The sequence below is a fragment of the Podarcis melisellensis genome (genome assembly GCF_964234715.1).
Source record: "Podarcis melisellensis genome assembly, chromosome: 5".
Classification (NCBI taxonomy): domain Eukaryota; kingdom Metazoa; phylum Chordata; class Lepidosauria; order Squamata; family Lacertidae; genus Podarcis; species Podarcis melisellensis.
The window spans coordinates 70918753-70937221 of NC_138537.1; the positions used below are offsets into that span (position 1 = coordinate 70918753).

Here is an 18469-nt window from a genome sequence, read left to right on the forward strand (position 1 = left end):
TATTCCTGAATATACAGATGCATCGGAACTACCCTAATTAACCTTTTTATGGGCAAAAGTATTTAAACATCAGCAATGCAACACTGTAGCAGCGGTAGTGTGAGAATGCAGCCCGAAGGAAGGTGCTTGCTTCCGAATAAAGGAGATTAAGATTGTTTTTCAAGGGTGGAGGTACCAATTCAGTGATTTCCACTGAAATAAAAATTATGTGTGTGAGAAAAAAAGTTTAGGAGCAGGTTATATAAAGTTTTGTTTTTTTCCAATATAGAGAGAGTATACAGTAACTGTAAGTAACACTTGCACGCTGAAGCCTAACTTTTACCTAACTGAATTTGTGTCTTGGTTGGTTCAGTGGTCTGTGACTGAGGAAACAGTGTGTACATATTACCAGGAAAAGGGAAGAGGTGGACTACAAGGTATGTTGAGGAATATTCTATCTTATCAATTCTACATTTGAGAGCTATTCAAACATCAGAATATTGCCTTTACCAAACATCTTATTATGAATATTGGAGTCCAGACTCATCCACAGTTGTCTATAATGAACAATAATCTGCCTTTTGCCATTTTAAAGTTTTATTACACTATTGTAAATTCTTCATCAGCCACATGTAATGGGGTAGAAATTTTACTGGAAACAAAGATCATCAACCAGAGTCCTTTTAATTGGACAGGTCAGCTAATACTGTACATTCTGAAGCTTTGGTGCTTTTTTCTGGAGATGGAAAGAGAAGTCTGGATTTCAGACTTGCAACAAAGACAAAATCAACTTTGGGACCACACTGCATATTGTCATAGGTATGGAACTACATTATTTGTAAAGGGAAGGAAAGGGGGTTGACTTCTGCTATATAAAACGTGAAGAGGTAAAACACCAGTATACTGAGTCTCACAGAGATTTACCTTCACCCATTAAAAAAATTAACATAAATGGTTTTCATACCACAACCTACATTCCAATTTATCTTGGAGTAGTAAAATGCCCCTAACCAAGGGTGAAATATCTGGGTAGGTCTGTTTCCCCAAATCAGTTTTTGTTTGAAAAACCCCACGGAACATTCTTTTATCCCAATATGTTAACATTAGCTAGGACAAATAAGCACACCAGTGGCAAAAATCAATCAAATCCTTTTTGTCCCAGGCTCTTTATGTGTACAGAAAGAAAAATTGAAGAAGTAAAGTAGTTAAAATTTGGGGGACACTGGTTTGCTGCTGTGCAGGTAACATAGTGCTTAGCTGGGGGTGCTTTCTATGAATGGGATATTATCAGGGTGATAAGAATGATAGTATGGAAATGTGGCACACAAAGGGCAAAGGCCAAAGCTCAGTAGCAGAGCACAGACTTTGCATGCAAAAGATCCCACATTATATCTCCAGCATCACCAGATAAGGCTGGGAGAAATAACTGCCTGAAACCCTGGAAGGCCACTGCCTGTTAGTGTACAGAACAATGCTGAGTTAGATGAACCAATGGTCCAATCAGGTATAGGGCAGCTACCTAAGTTGCAACACATAAACACTTGAAGGATATTTATGCAGCAGGAACACAGAAGACAGACTTACTGCTGGGGACAATTGTCTAGGACCCAAAACGCTATGTTTCCAAGTGCCGTAAAGCTTTCAGTGGTGATATTCCTGAAGATTCGCATTCCTTAAAAGTGTTTCCTGAAAAGGCAGAAGCTCTGTACTACAAATCCCCCACGCCCAATTTTTATTCATTTTTGTATATAATATCTAGCTTTGACCCAGGAAGAGGATGAAACTGAGCCCAAAAGCCGAAGTAAGGCAGCAGTTTCAACATTTGCTCCAGCCTGCGCTGTTGCTGTAGAAACAAAGAATCAGCTTCCCTGAAGATTGTGCCTGAAAAGCAACGAGCTCCAGGAATACCCTTTATGCCCCCCCCCCAGCCAACCTCTTCCCAACCCCAACTCACTGTTTTAGGCTCCAAGCCCGACTCTGCATTGCTCCCTGCTACTTCATCACTCCATCCGACTCAAAGTGGGAGAAGGTCAAAAGGGTATGAACCCAGTTCAGCTTGCCTGCTGCCAGGATGCCAACCTGGTCCATGGGTGCTGGTGCTTCTTTCAAGCAACACTGTTGCATCCAAGGGCTTTCAGTTTTATTTCCCCTCAGCCGCTGGCTGATGATGTGCACAAACAGCCGGCTGATGCTGCGACTACTGCCGTCACTGATTCAGTTCCCCCCAGCAACACCAGCAGCCAGTGTCTGGGCTGGTCCTCCACTGTAGCGTAACAGCAGCCAGGAGCCCAGCACTCACTGAGCTGGAGTTAACTCCTTGCAGGCCAGATACAAGTACAGGGAGGCAGAATGAACAAAGAAAAGCTGCCTCCAGTACAGAGGCAGGCAGGCGGAAAGTCTTGCTATGTATTAAAACAGCTGTAAAGTCAAATGCAGCCAGTTTGCAAAACAGTGTTGCGTATAAAACTATTCAAGTCTGCTCCTTGTCAATCACCCACTTCCCCTGCACCTCAGCTTCTATATCAAACTGAAACAGATGCTAATCTGCAGGTTCACATGCAGAAAGTCCCAGCACATCAGAGTACCCTAAAAAAGATGGAAGGGAAATCAAGCCAAGAAAAAAACATGTTATGTTTTGCAACAAGCTGAGCTTATCTCCTACTTCTCTGCATCCAAAAATGGAGCGGGCTGGCTCACAAGAGGTGGATTAAGTCCAAAGCAAGCTATTCAAGCAATGGTCACAAGTGCATTTGAACCAGGGACATCAAAGCACGAAAGGGTAGATCGAAGAAAGTTATCCTCTTTGACCCAAACTTCATTCAAATTGGCCACATGCTCATGCTGCAGTCTAGACTTCATCTGAAGCGACATTCTCACTATAGCTACGAGTGGCTGCAATACAGTTCCATTCTGCACAAATCAGCAGTGGCAGCGCTGTAAGAAAAAGGTTTGCAGCCTTCTTTTTAAAATGCGTAGTTTATGACTCTGCTACATTTTGCATGCAAAAAGTGCCTTTCTTTCAAATATGCTCAAGGTGCCAGAAATTGACAGAGGAGGAATGCAAGCTACTTGTCTCAGAAAGCGCAGGACCCTCTTGGCCTCTGCCCCCCTTTAGTGTGATGTATACTACTCAGGTAATATGTGAAGCTCCTCTGGGTCCCATGGAGGAACAACTGCTCCTCTCTGCTCTGATAGGAAACAAGAATGACATGTGAAATAGCTCCAGCGTGGTACAGCTCAAAGGGCGCCACCCCACAAATCTTAATTGAAAAGCAGGCAACTGAGTTCACAAAGCATTGCTTCCACTACCTGTCTCACACATGGTACACACCATGGAAGGTATTGGTACTGTTTGAAATAGTCATTTAAGTTCAACTTGAATGCCAAAGTCTCCTGCAGCTATCTTGGGAGTTGCTTTGTTCTGTTTTTATGGTGTACTGTATGTTTTAAATGTGTTGTAAGTCACTTGGAGACGTCTGGGTAACAACCAACTGGCAAGTCTAATAAATAACAGCAACAACCTCAGTCCTGAGTGTTCCTGGGCTATTCCTGCCCTATCTTATCTGTCCCAGTTATGGCTCTGTTAGGGTGGGAGCAGGAGAGTGCTTGTGACTTCTGGCTAACACATTACATTTGTTTCAAGATTAAAGCTAAAATGTCCTTTTTCTTAAACTCAAAACACGCTGTTCATTCTATGCTTCCTCAAACTATCATCTTTGAATCTTTGTCCCTCCATTCTTCCCACTGCAGACCAGGGGTATCCAACATGGTGTTCTCTCCAGATGTTGTAGGACTCTCAACATTCCTGACTCTTGGCAACACTAGCTGGGGCTGATGAGAGTTAGTTCAACAACATCTGGAGGGCACCATGTTGCTCTATGCTACTCTAGACCTTATTTAAAGGGGATAGGCTCAAACAGAAAACAGTATTGTTTTATCAGATCCCTCTTTCTCTCTAAACAAACTTTAGGTGAACCCCCTCCCACCCCAAGAAGTGAACAACAAGAGACTGGGGGAGGGTAATTGCAATTATTTTGTTATCTGCAAATAGAGAGAGGGGACGTCTGCTTACTGTTCTTGGTGCCACCCATTATGAAAACTCAACAAAGTAATACTTTTCTAAAAACAACAACTAAAACAATCTTAATCAAACTGAAGAGTCGAAATGATAAAGAGGCAACTAGTCTCCTGCTGGGAGAGAGCTTCAGCGGATTGTTAAGTATATTTATATTGTAAACCGCCCCACAATCCTCGGATGAAAGGTGGTATATAATTTAATAAACTAATGAAATGAAAGTTACCAAGCAATATTATACCAACGATTTATAGCTTTTGTTAATGCACAGGGGGAGCAGCAAATAAATGGTCAGTTATCCATTACAGTGGTACCTCGGGTTAAGTAATTAATTTGTTCCAGAGGTCCGTTCTTAACCTGAAACTGTTCTTAACCTGAAACACCACTTTAGCTAATGGGGCCTCCTGCTGCCGCCGCGCTGCCAGAGCACGATTTCTGTTCTCATCCTGAAGCAAAGTTCTTAACCCAAGGTAATATTTCTGGGTTAGCAGAATCTGTAACCTGAAGCGTATGTAACCCAAGGTACCACTGTATTGGATTCTGGCCAAACCCTACCAGTTATACAGCCAGGTCTCGGTCTCAGGACATACAGTTATCCAGATGCTGCAAGGTGCATATTCAGAAAGTGTCTGTCTAGAATTGCAGGTACGGAAGAAAAGTGAGGGATCTGTAAATTCTAGAGCTATCATACAATTAATTACCTGCTGAAAACAGAGACCCTCTCCCAAAAATCTTGGTTAGAGTCATAGGCAAGGCTGACCTGCCCCTCAAGAGGTATGAAGCCAATTGGATTCTAGAACTCTCAAGAGGATAAATACATTGATCCTTATGGTTAAGTTTCCAATGTCCTGACCAAGCTATCAGACAACAAATTGGACTACAACACATTGGCAATGTTTGTGGGTACCAATAGTCAACAGCCTTGGCTTAACAAACCACACAGTGCACACAACCTGATAACTCCCACTTTGATGATCCCTTCATAAGAGATGGTAAAAACCACAAAAGGATACCATTATCTGAACCTATGATAATTGTTTATCTCTCTCTAACAAGCCAAAAATCACTAGCTAGCCTTAAAGCAAAGTTTGTCATTGGTTTATAAACTGTGTATTGCTAGGGAAAAACAAACCACAATTCCAGATTCAGATATAATGTGATGCTATGCCCTTCCTGGTTTGTTTACCTGCTCATTCAAAGAAATGAGCAAAAAGTACACAACTCTGTACACAGTGCACAGGCACTCTGCTTGTGCAAAGTATCGTTTGTTAAAGATAAACCAAGAACCTTGGCTTATCATTATGTGTAAACGTGGCCAGTGGCATGCAGGAATCATTTTCCATTTTTTTATTACTGCACATCTCCTCGCCTTGAAACCCAGAAAGAAAAGGGGATATTTCAGCCAAATCTGTTATTTGGTTTTATTTGCAAAATGGCATTTTGAAGGCTATACTGAAATCTTCCTTGCCTCTTACCAGTGCAATGCCATCCTGCTAACCACCTCAGAATTATGAGAGGGCCTGTGAATCCAGGATTTCACCTTACAGAGATTAAGCCATCTATGACAGTTTGGATGGGTTTCCCCATCTATCTGGCAAGAACAAGTCACTTGCATTTGGTTCAGCCTGGGACTCCAAACCTAAACTGCATTTGAGATGTCAAACTCAGTCTTGCTTGTTTTATTTGGATCAGTTTCAATTAGTCTCATTTACAGATGCAGAGGGCATACACTGAAGTGGGCCCATGAGCTACAAAACACAATTTGGATCCATGCCCATCCTAACAGATGAAAGCCAACAGGGCAATGCTGTGTTCCTTATTAGCTGGTATTACCAATGCACTGCTCAGGGAAAGCAGAATGCCAGATGGTCTCAAAGCTATACCTATTTGTACCCTGCTAAACAAACATGAAGACACAATGCCGCTCATTGACTGCTCTGCTTCCAGCTTTTTCCTTTATGGAAAAAGGCTGTTGAGTGGGCTGCCCAGCAGCTTCAGGCACATCAGAAAACCATTACCATAATAGTAGTCAGAACTTTTACCCAGAGGGAACTAGAAGCTTTGTAGAGGAAACTAGTGGTAGATCTGGTCACATAAATCTCCAGCAAGGGTTCATTTACCCAAAGATACCCTTTATGTACCAAAGCATATTTAGTTTGCCTTATACCAGGAATGCATTATGAAAACTTCTGCCAGTTTGGTATCAGACGCAAACTTGGCTACCTCATTGCTTGCCCCCTAACTCAAGTACATTTACGAACAACTTAAAAAGCATGGGTCACAATATTGATCCTTCTACCTACTGCATCCTTCCATCTCTGCTTCCTATTCCTTAGCCATTTACAGATACATGAGAAGATAATCTCCGACTACTGGCCATGTTGGGTGGAGCTGATGGGAGTTGTAATCCAGCAATATCTGGAGGGTACCACATCAGCAACGCCTAGGATAACCTCAGATCCACAAAGGATGCTGTTTCGCAGTAATCAGCAAAATGTTAAGAATAGCAAATAACAGAATGACGATCCTTTGCAAAAGAATTTTTAATTAAATTAGGGCTAATCATTCAGGTCTTGCTACAAAAACAAATACACAAAGTATTTTGTAGATCCAGTGGCAGCTTATCAAAACTGTGCACCACATAGGATCTTTAGTGCAGAAATTCAAGTTTATAAATGGCATGTTATTATGGTGAGCTATTAAAAGAACAAAGTCAAATGAAGGCGTTCCTTCCTCCAGCTCTACCTCGAAAACTACCACCCAGGTGTTTTAACACCTAACACAGGGAACACAGAGAGTTTAGAGCAGTGTGGATGTCCTGGTTCCCACCCTTGGATAAAAGACTCTTAGATAGGGAAATCCCAAAAACTTTACTTATAAAACCATGGCCTCATCATCAGATCTACTAACCAGACTTTGAAATTAGCAGGGCACCAGGCGCATTTTGTACCTAAAGATTCTCCATTTGCGAACACCTCAAAAAGTCTGGGTGCCATTTTTTGCACCTGGCTGACACTCAAGGATTATGGAAATGTATGGGCTTTGAAGCCTCAAAGTATATGTTAAGGATAGGCAATATGTTAAGGAGTTTAACAATAAAGAGTAATGTGTTTTGAAAACTGAAGTATGGTATCAAAAATTTTAATGTAAACACCAAATTAAACATGTATTAACAATTTATGTTTAAAATGTGATGTTAACAATGTGTAACTTATGTGAATTGTGTATTGGTTCATGCTCATCAAAATAATAAATAAAAAGTGTTGCTACCTCTCCCAAATGGTGACTAGACATTCTGTTTTGGTGCCCACAACCCAGGTCCTAGAAGCCATTTGGCTCCTATCTCAGTTTCTAACACTGCTATTAACGGTTTATAAACAGAGTTCTGGGATACCTGGCTAGGCATAAGCAAATATGTTGTCCCAACACTTGACTCACCTCTCCTGCTCTGCTTTTAAAGAGAAGGACCACACAGTCACAAGCGACAGCTCTTGGTGGTGGCGGCGGCGGCAGCTGCTGGGTCTACTGGTGCATCCTTGGCAACAAGACCTGAGCCCAACCCTCAAACTCTCCCTATGTCTCCAACTCAGCTGCCTCTGCCAAATTACCAGCTGCCTCTTTCACTATCTTGGGCACTCTGTACTCAGGAGATGGAGTAGGAACTCGTCCAGCTAACAACTCCCCCCTGTCCCTTACAAAAGCATCTCTACCTCAACCGCAGAGTTCTCATCCTCTGACAGATCCTGCCATTGCCACCCTGTCAAAGCTGATGCCACAGGACTCATGGCACCTGCCTCTGCCATCTACCTTGACCCAGCCTATTTTGAGCACCTGCTAATGTACCTACTATGGATGCTTAAAAAGAGAAGCAATAAGGAAAGTGCTCTTCACTGTCAAAAATCAACACTGTGGAGTCAGAGCACCATTCACCTCAACAAGGCAGTAAGCTGCTGCAAGAACTGGCACCTTTATGGCAAAGGCAAGGATCAGTTAACTTTTAACAGCAGGTCCTCTTTTACATAAGAATGTTATAGCCCAAAAGGGCAGGAGGCAGGTGGAGGGGCAAGGAGTGTTGAGAAAATAGTTGTTTGAACAGAGGTTACACACTTCTCCCGCATTACAGAATCACAGAACTGTAGAGTTGGAGGGGACCCCGAGAGTCATCTAATCCAACCCCCGCAATGCAGGAATCTCAACCACAGTCAATTATACTTGCAATTTGCCTACTTGCCTGTGACAAGTAGCCATTGCCCTGAGCAGATAACCAAATAATAAACTGCACCTGCCCAATGTGGGGCACTTGCCAGAAAAGGCTACACATACAGGTTCCACAGTACAGTATCACATTACGGTGGCAACACACATAGCAGAACTACCAGCCCTAGGAACCAGAGGGAACATAGTTCCACAAGGCTGCTAATACTACCTACAGTAGACACCTTTAAGGTGTTTGGGGAAGAGAGCTCTGAAAAGCTTGCCAAAGTGCTAAAACAGAGAGAGTCAGTAGGGAGACTGCTCTGGAAAAAAGGAAGCAAACATAGCTTACCAAGCTGACTGGCAGGTAAATGGAAGTGAAGGAGTGGCTGATAGCCCAAGAGAAGGAAGGCAAAGATTGCCTCCCCGCACAGCTTCCTAACAAAAAGGTCTATCAGTTCTTTAATATTACAGGATTATTCCAAGATGCCTCCCCCAGTGTGGTGTAGTGGTTAGAGTGTCAGACTAGAACCTGGGAGAGCACAGTTCAAATCCCCATTGAGTCCTGAAGCTCACTGGGTGACCTTGGGCCAGTCACTCTCTCTTTGCCTAACCTAACTCACAGGGTTGTTGTGAAACTAAAAGTGTGCACGCCACCTCAGAATCCTTGGAGGAAAGGTAGGATAAAAGTATAAAAATACATAAAATAAATGTGAGCACACTATTGCTTGGTAAGGTAGGACTGGGTCACCTCTACTCACAGCTTGGGCTCTTCCTGCCTCTTCTAGCCTTAAACGGCAGTCTGTGCTTGTATCCAGCTCATTGCTATCTCTGTGTTTAAATGGGCAACAAATGTCCAGCAGTGATAGAATCAAAACTACCAGGCAGAACAATAATTTGGATAATCCTATCCTCACAATAATTGCATAGCTATTTTTGCAGATCAGCATCCCAAACACCCAATGTCATTTTTTGCTTCAAGGAGGATTTTTTTTTAAGTGTGTGAGAAGAGGGCAACTACAATATCAATAAATATAGAAAAGCTTTTTTTAAAAAAAGCAACCAAAAATGAAATCAGTTATTTCTTCCTTCTCATGATGGCACCTGGAAAGACTGCAACATTAATTGGAAAAGTTTGGCAATATTGCAGTGCTGAAAGAGGAGAAACACTGGAAGGTTTTAGTCAGCAGATGTGTCCAAAGTTTGTTGCAACTGTTGCATGGGGAAAGACCAATCAGCAGCTCAGCTTTATATATTTTTCCCTACAACAAGATGCCACAGGGAAAATAACCAAGCAGGGCAACTTAGTGCCCCTACAGCAGCTGGTGTAGGCTGGGGATGATGGGAGGTCCAGTCCAAAAAAAATCCAGAACAGGTTACAGCAGGTTGGAGAAGCTGAACTTCAGGGAGGCTCTGCTCTGAGAGGCAGAGCCATATATGCCACCTTCAGACATAAATGTAAAAATCAAATCAAAAGCGTGAAGGACATTTTGAGCCCGGTTCTTCCAAAGATCATAGTTGTCTAAAAAATCAAGATATCACGTTCAATGTCATAAGTCCACAAGCACCTGTGCAGCACAAAGCAGGGACAAGTAATACACAACTTCTTGTTTGCTCAGGAAAACAGACTCAAATATCGAGAAAATGCCAGGAAAAGCAACAAGAATGTGTGTGCTCTATCTCTGCATGCAGCCCTTGCTCCTACAGTTTTAGCACCCTTCACAGGTCTGTTGCCCCCTCAAAAGACTGCTCTTTCTGCCCCTCTGCTTGGAATTACCACTAAGATGACCGCAGCGATGCCACCTCTTAGTCTATTCAAATGCCTCCTTAAAACTTAAGTTTTCTGTGAAGCCTCTTGCTCAACATCCCACTTTCCCATTCCCTACTGCAACTAAGCCTCTAAACAAGTTGAAGTACACAAAGCTGAAACCAAAGCACACTGCTTCCCTATCTGCCTCCCCTTCTCTCCCCCTTTCATTTCTCAGTTGTTTCTTCCGTGTAAGATTTTAGGTTGTAAGCTCCTTGGGGCAGGGACGTATCCTCTTGCGCCCAGTGCAAGGATGGATGGCATTATATAAATATACAGTCATTCCACATGGGAAACAAAACATTTTGCTAACTTGCACTTTAAAACGCCACTCATACAAGAAACAAATAAAGCAGGAATAGAACCCAGTATTTATTTTAGACATTTCCTGCTTTTGCTTAGAATAGACCTGCTTGTGTTTATAGAACCTAACAATACTGGCTCTGCTTCATCTGAAGCACGAAATAATGAATTATGAACAAACAACTGTGAGCACATCCAATGGAATATCTGTGAGGCTTTAAAAGATGAGACAAATTCATGGAGGACAAGACTAGAAACAGCTACTAGTTATGATGCCTACCTTTCTACCTCCACTGTCAAAGGTAATATGCCTCTGAATACCAGCTGCTGGGATCTGCAGGTGGGCAGACTGCTGTTGCACTCAGGTCCTGCTTTCAAGGCTTCCCAGACATATGGTTGGGCACTGTCAGAACAGGATGCTGGAGTAGATGGGCCACTGGCCTGATCCAGCAGGCTTGTCTTATGTGCTTATGAGAATCAACTGAATTTTAAAGCAAACGTATGCCGTTGTAGTACTCCATTAGAACTGCGCCTGCTATTATGGATTCTAGATCTCGCTTACTGTTCCTGCTTTTTAACTCCCGCTGTGCAGTTGGCCTCAACCACCTCTTTTCCAAAAGTAGATTTGGCACTTTTAGAACTTACTGAAATGACACGGGACTGTGCCACTTCATCAGCTATTATCTTGTTTATCTGATCATTTTCTGATTTCTTTGAGTGCCCTCTTTACTAATAAATATAACTCTCATCCTATCCCAGTATGCCACCATATTTGACTTGTTACATTTCACCAGGCATAGGCAAACTCGGCCCTCCAGATGTTTTGGGATACATCGCCCATCATCCCTAACCACTGGTCCTGTTAGCTAGGGATGATGGGAGTTGTAGTCCCAAAATATCTGGAGGGCCGAGTTTGCCTATGCCTGCATTTGACCATCCAGTTCATTTAAGTTACAGAAACATTGTATGTCATGTAGGGCCAACTCACACATTTAAGGCTGAGGTATCCACAAAGCAGCATTACTACTGTACCCATTTTCTCATACGTGAAGCCATTTTTAAAGAAAACACTCCAATATTGAAATTACACAAGTTAAGGGAAGTTAAAACAATGCAATGACTTCATCAGCTCAGATATCAAAATATGAGTGAAGCCCAAGACCAGTGATACCAGGTTATATCCCAAACAATTTCATTCAATTTGTTGAAGGGGGGAACTGTAATACACCATTCTACAAGGGCTTAACAAATTTGTCCCAGGCAGAAACTGAGTTTTTAAATCCTGCCTGCTAAGTACTTAGATCAATGAATCAGATGCACCACACAAGTTAGTCTTATTCTAAGCAAAGGAAGCCATATTGGTCTGAGAAAAAGCTTGGTCATTATTTTAGGATGTTTCAATTGGCCCTAATAAAAGTGTTGCCCAACTGCAGATTCTTGACTTCACACCCAATGCTAAGCATGGCTTAGCATGCGGAAAGCAAACATCAAAGTGTACTTTACTGCATATTTCTATGCATCTGTTGTGCCTCTTAAAAACTGGTGGATGATACACTGCCTCTGCCATTAGCTGCTTTTGCAATAAGCCACACATCTCATATCATTGTATTGAAGTAAATGTTACTTTTGGTGGATTTCACTGAAGCTGTACACAGATATTGAATTAGTAACCCAGCAAGCTGGGCAGCATGTAAATATAATAATAATAATAATAATAATAATAATAATAATAATAATAATAATACCAATAACCTTTATTAGATATGCCTTTTTCTTTCTATAACCATCTGCCTATTTTAAGTTACACAATTATATTAAGAAGCAATACACTAATAGCGCTTTGTGAACTGGTTATTTGATGGATAACTTTCTAAACTGTTCTTGAAGGTAGGAAGGAAATGTCAGTTGTAGGGCTTAAGGTAACTATTTTATATTTTTCAAAACATGTATGTTTAACTTTTCTGTATGCTTCTGGCAACATAACATAGAAAGCTCTTTCAAGGATGGAGGGGGGCAGAGAGAGACAGCTTTTAGCGATTCACATTGTAAACTCATTTGAACCACTAATTTACTGCAGCATAAATCAGATACCATCTCTACACTTGACCCCACGTCCCTCCAATTCACTGTGTGACACCAAAACCTCTGATTTGCTCCTTAGAATCTCCAATTCACTTAGCCCTCTTGGAGAAGTTTAATCATCATTTGAGATTATCTAGAGGGCATAAGCTAAATCCAACTCCTGAGTAGCATTCTTATACAGTGTATATTAATAAATGAAGTGCTGCCTCCATGGACACCTATATCCCATAAGCAATTGTAGAATGATACCTTCACCTAGCTTCATGATGATTCTGTTCCTAGTTACATTGTCTTTCTGACCTGACAGCTTGTTCTCATCTCTTCCATACGTGCCACTGCTCGACAGGTGTGATCTTGTTAATATTCCTTTCATATTAAGAGGAATCTCCAGTCCTCACACATCTATTATCCACTGCCAACACACTGATTTAATTCTAAACTTGCCAAGGGCTAGTCAGTACGATGGATGGTATTTTCTTTCCAATACAAAATTCCCCTTCAATCCTCCAACCTCTTGAGTTCCCTCTCTGTCTGCTCCGCCTTCTTGCTTCTATGTTCTCCAATGTAACAGAGGACCTTCACAGACACAAGTGTCACAGCCCAATGAGCACCATTAGCTCAGCTACGGACCAGCTGCTAAGTGCTATGGGGGACTTTGGATGGTGCCGTAAGCATTAAATCCTTAAGTCGCCAACAGTAAACTTTCTTAAAAATCACTTTTACTATTTTACATATGGCAACTTAATGCCACAAATTGGTTTGTTAGGAGCAGACGTTTTCTACATATTTGTGAGATATATTAGTGGTTTATTAATTTACATTTGAAGCATTGTATAGGGTGGCCAATAAACTATTGAGAATTTGCAAAGTCCATCAAAGTGTAAATTGGTAATAGCCCTTGAAATTTGGAAGGGAAAATTCCACATCAATCTGTATACCTCAAAGTCTGAAACCTGCCAAAAGTAAGCTAACCAATTATCTTTGAGTATTTAGGAAAAAGCATTTGCGTCTGAAAGCGTTACATATACAGTATTTTTGGATTTTTAAAAGTGGTTTTAAAAAAAATACCTAAAAACCCCACCTTGAAACTGGGTACACCTAATAATCAGAACAGATCATTAACATGATTAGTGACATGTTATGACCACCTCTAAAACAACAGAAATAGAACAGCATGTTTGTGAGATAGATAATACAATATGTAGTTTTAAAATCAGACTTTCCTTTTTAAAAAAAAGTTAAGATGCCCTACAACAGGGGTCAGCAACCTTTTTCAACTGTGGGCCAGTCCACCACCCCTCAGACTATGTGGTGGGCAGGACTATATTTTTTGGGGGGGAATGAACAAATTCCTATGCCCCACAAATAACCCAGAGATGCATTTTAAATAAAAGCACACATTCTACTCATGTAAAAACACGCTGATTCCCGGACTGTCCATGGGCTGGATTGAGAAGGCGATTGGGCTGCATCCAGCTCACGGGCCTTAGGTTGCCTACACCTTCCCAACAATATGCGTGCACGACAGAAACACCCAACCACATATATCCCATTGAAGAACATTTTTTAAATCCCCACTAATGTATTGCACAGAATCAATCCGGAGGAAGTTAGGCCTATCTTCCTCCCCAGCTAAATCCCAGTGGTATTAAAGAATTTGAGAATTATAGGCTAAAATTGATAAGATTTATATGAGAGTTCAATATGCCCAGCTTTCTCCAGATTGAACACGAAGTCAATCTGTCTTTGTCTATGTTTATCAGTCCAGATAAATGTATAAATACTCAGGCAGCATAATCCTATACTGTTTCCTCAGTAGTATGTCCCTCAGAGTTTAAAGTGATTTACTCCCTCATGACCATGCCGGAAATGGCAGCCTTAAAAGTTCAAAATGCTTAATGACTACTATCGCTAGTCCTCTTTGAACAACTATAAAGGATTATATGCATCCCAACTCCTCACCATATCCAGACCATGACTGCAGAAGTGGATGAAAAGGACAGCTGGGTATTATGACAGTAAATCCCAAGAAAGTGTGCAAAGGATTGGATTGTTAAGTATGTCTGGCAAAAAAGGCACAGTCTAAAAGAATACACTATATAACAAAATACTAATGCCTGGTGGGTAACACAGACATTTAAAATCTATTATTAAATACACGCAAGGGCTTATGGATTTCAAAACAGTGTTAGAAACTGATATGAAAGCTAGGAGCTAAATAGCACCTTGAATGGGTGCTGCAATGGAGTGTCTAGGCACGTTTTAAAAAAAACTAGAATACAAAGTTGAAAATGAATGAACCAAAAAATCCTGTTCATTATTCACATGGTCTAGTCCTTTCCCTGCCCACCCCCCTAATATTCTTAAGAGGGTCTCTTCTCCAGCCTTCAGAGAGTAGCTGGAAGTGGGGAGGCAGAAAAAGGTCCTCCTTCTCTTTCACTCAGCATTTTTAATTTGAAATCTTAGGTGCAGCACTGTACCCAGAGCTCAGAAGCTGCTTGCGCTAATGAAATTCCCTGTCGCAAAATGCACCTAGAACAATGGGAGTTTCGATCACCGTTTCCAAATGAGAGAGAAAAAACAGGAGGCATGCTATGACACCAGATTAGAGCAGGGAATATCTTATGTGCTGTGTTCTTATCTCAAAACAGTAAGGAAACAAAATTAAATTATCTTCATTTAAATCTGCTGGCAGGTAGGGCAACAAAGATGTCACATAGAGCTGAGAAGCCAAGGTACATGGAGGAGGAGAACAGAATATTAGGAGTAATCGCAGCATACAGTAACATGCCCTCATACAAGAAGAATCTAACGACATGAAATATAAAGAACCCAGTGCTACTTGGTGTGATTTAAGCTTGCTCTAAAATTAACAGATGCAAATCAAACTATCTAGATTAGGGGAAGCCAATGTGGTACCCTCTCAATGCTGCTGAACTGCTATTCCCCTGAGCACTGACCATGCTGGCTGGGATTGATGGAAGTTGCTCTCCAAAACAACAGGAGGGCACCACATTCATTGATCTAAACTTAATGCCACTGTTAAACTTTCCGACCCATTTAAGGAAAGACCAACACAATAAGCAATCAGCTTCTGGAAAGCACTAATGATCAACAGCACAGTGGAACAGAAGCCCTGGGAAAGCCAATTGGTGGCACATAGGCTGCAACAAAACTTCATCCTGCCAGTTTGCAGTTCCCTACCTCAACCCAGATTGGAGACAAGTGCCTACCTGAATCCCTGTCACCTAACATGGGATGCTCATCATGTTGGAAGCGATGCACACAACATACTGGTTTCAACCTGGCAAGTGTCCACAAAAAGCAATAAATGTGCTCCAGGGGCCTTTAATTTTGCACTGGGTGCCTGCCAGGTTAGAGGCAGCATCAGCAACTAACTGGGTGCAATTTCTAATCCAGCAAGTGCCCCGAGGGCCTCCACAATGACACATGTGAAGTCTAGATTGTACCCTTTCAGCAAAGTCAGCTAAGTGCCACTATCCTCAATGTAGTAAAACTGAGACAATCCACTAGGAAGCTTTTCTTTATTTATTTGCTGTTAAGGCTGCCTTCCCACAGCAGCTGAAAATAAAAACAAAATAAATAAATAAATAAATAAATAAATAAATAAATAAATAATTGATGCTAGAAATGAATGAGAGCCACACAAGAGTACAATGGAGCTAAATGAATGGCAAAAGAACATCCCAGTAGACTATGCCCAATAGATTGATTGATTGATTGATTGATTGGTTGGCTCCATTGTAAAAAATAATAATACAATTGCTTCTTACATATTGTAACCATTATCCAAAAAGAAACTTATATATTTGAATTTACAACCCATTGATTTTGATGGAACTGATGTCCAAATCAGACTGCAACCTAAATTTTTGGGTTGTCAATTAAAAATGCCAACAAAGTGATTATTTAATTTGCAAGCACACAGCATTGTAAACATGACATTATTTCTAAAGACATAGAAATCAACCATGTATTTGAGATCCAAATAAAAAAAAGACATAAAATGCTCACACTTGGAAGATAATATGTTAAGCGCAGTGCAAATAAAATTATGAATACTTTTTTTCAAATGCAAGTGTGTCCACACACGCAATTCAAGTATACTTTAGCATCCTAAACACAAATCCAACCATAGCACCTTCAAGTAAATAGCACAATCCCATGCACATTTGCTCAGGAACAAACCCCACTAGGTTCACTGGGTGCTCTTGGATAAGTGTGTACAGGATTGCAGCCTAGTCTATCAAAGTGGAGATTTTAAGGATACTTAATTTCCTCCTAAAATCTACTTTAAGTCTCTATAGGTTTTTATTTTTATAAAATAATTATCTTTATACACAACTGCTTTGTTTAAGGACCATATGACTAGTTTCTAAATAAACTGAAAGCTATCGTACACAGCAAAATACATGTTAACTATTACTACACTCATACCAAGTATTCTTACCACAAAAGAACAACATCCACAGACCTTCCAGCCTGGTCACAGGAGCTAACGCATGGTGTACCAGCGAGTTAGTAAGTTTGCCAGGACTTCAGTCACACTACAGAACATGCCGCTATGTCAGAGTTGGAGGCAAACACCCCAGTACAAATATGGCAACATAAACGCGCAATACATTTTCACTTTCGAATCCTGAGACTAAACACATCCGCCATGATCCAGAATTCTGGAAAGCTCCAATGACATTCAGCACTCTGCTTGTGTGGGAGGGGCCCTAATTCTCTACTATGGGATGGGGATTCCCCATCGTAAACAGGGATTTCCTCTGCACGTGTACAGGAATTCCCTGACTCACTGAAGAGAACAGGGTTGCCATTTATATATGCACAAGAAACACCGAATATGCACTAGGGTTTTTTCCCCTCCCGATTTTTGCTTCAGCAGCTCCACGCCACACCAAAACACTTATGGAACGCCGCCCGATTTAAAAACCATTTTCAGACCAACACACACTTATTGAAGAAAATGCATACCTGTAGTATTTTTTTAATTTCGAATTGCAGGACACATTTACCTGAATATGTCAATTTTACAAAACAAGAAGCAAATCATTTGGGAGGGGGGAATGCAAGAACAGCCAGCATTTAACATGATATTATCATTCCACGGTTAACATACACACAGCCTGATATCTATATGAAGACAGCCCTCGTCCAAGAACCAAAGGGTCACTTTCAGCACAATTTCTAAACACATTTACTCGTAAATAACTCTTACTGAATTCAGTAGGACCGACTCCATCATAATAAGCATGTTTAGGACCACAGCCTTTAAGAATCAAGGATGACACAAGTCATTTTCAGTGCACTGCAAGTAATTTAAAATTCTATCCTGCAACTCTGTGCACAAAGAGTTAAATCTCTACAAAACACACTTCATCATACTGAGGGAAAGACAAAAATGTTATGAGCTTTTAATATTCACCATAAATATGAAAATCAGGAAACTAATACTTTCTAGAATTTCCACCCTTCTACCGCCTATTTCACAGCCAAAAAAAAAAAGTGTGTATGACAGGTTGGGGTTTGCTTTTCTATAATTATTAATAAATTAAATGATCCGTTATTACCTTTTGAACTCTTTGCTTTCTCCTCTGAGGCCTTTTGTTTTCAGTTAGCACCTAAAGAAAGACACCAAATTGCAAAGTAAGGCTTTGTGAATAAAGCAAATATTTATTTTTAAGCATTCCCCCCCCCACCCGCCTTGTAACATTAGAAGACTTTAAAGCAGAACCATACGGGCTTTTCTCTCTCTCTCTCTCTCTCGCTGCAGAACTTAAGAAGGAACTGATGAGTAGACTTTAGGCGTTGAAGTCACCGGAATCAAAACAAAAAGAAAACGGGGGGAAAGAGGGTTAGCGAGGAAGGAGGGGGGGAAATAGTAGTAACCTTCCCCCCCTTCAGAGTCGGGTTTAATTAGGCTCTGCATTCTTCACAGCAAAACCCACAAGGTAGCCATCTTGCTTCCTTCTGCTGAAGAACCTTCCACAGTACAGCACTAC

The 18469-nt window shown here is 41.1% G+C and overlaps 1 protein-coding gene across 1 annotated transcript in view; it reads right to left on the minus strand.

The window, feature by feature from the left end:
• The window catches only part of TET1 (tet methylcytosine dioxygenase 1), a 66331-nt gene that overhangs the window by 25810 nt on the left and 22052 nt on the right, over positions 1–18469 (minus strand). Inside the window, exon 3 of the mRNA XM_081913070.1 lies at positions 18038–18088. Within this exon, the coding sequence (XP_081769196.1) occupies positions 18038–18088 (51 nt within the window). The remainder of the gene's footprint in view (positions 1–18037; positions 18089–18469) is intronic.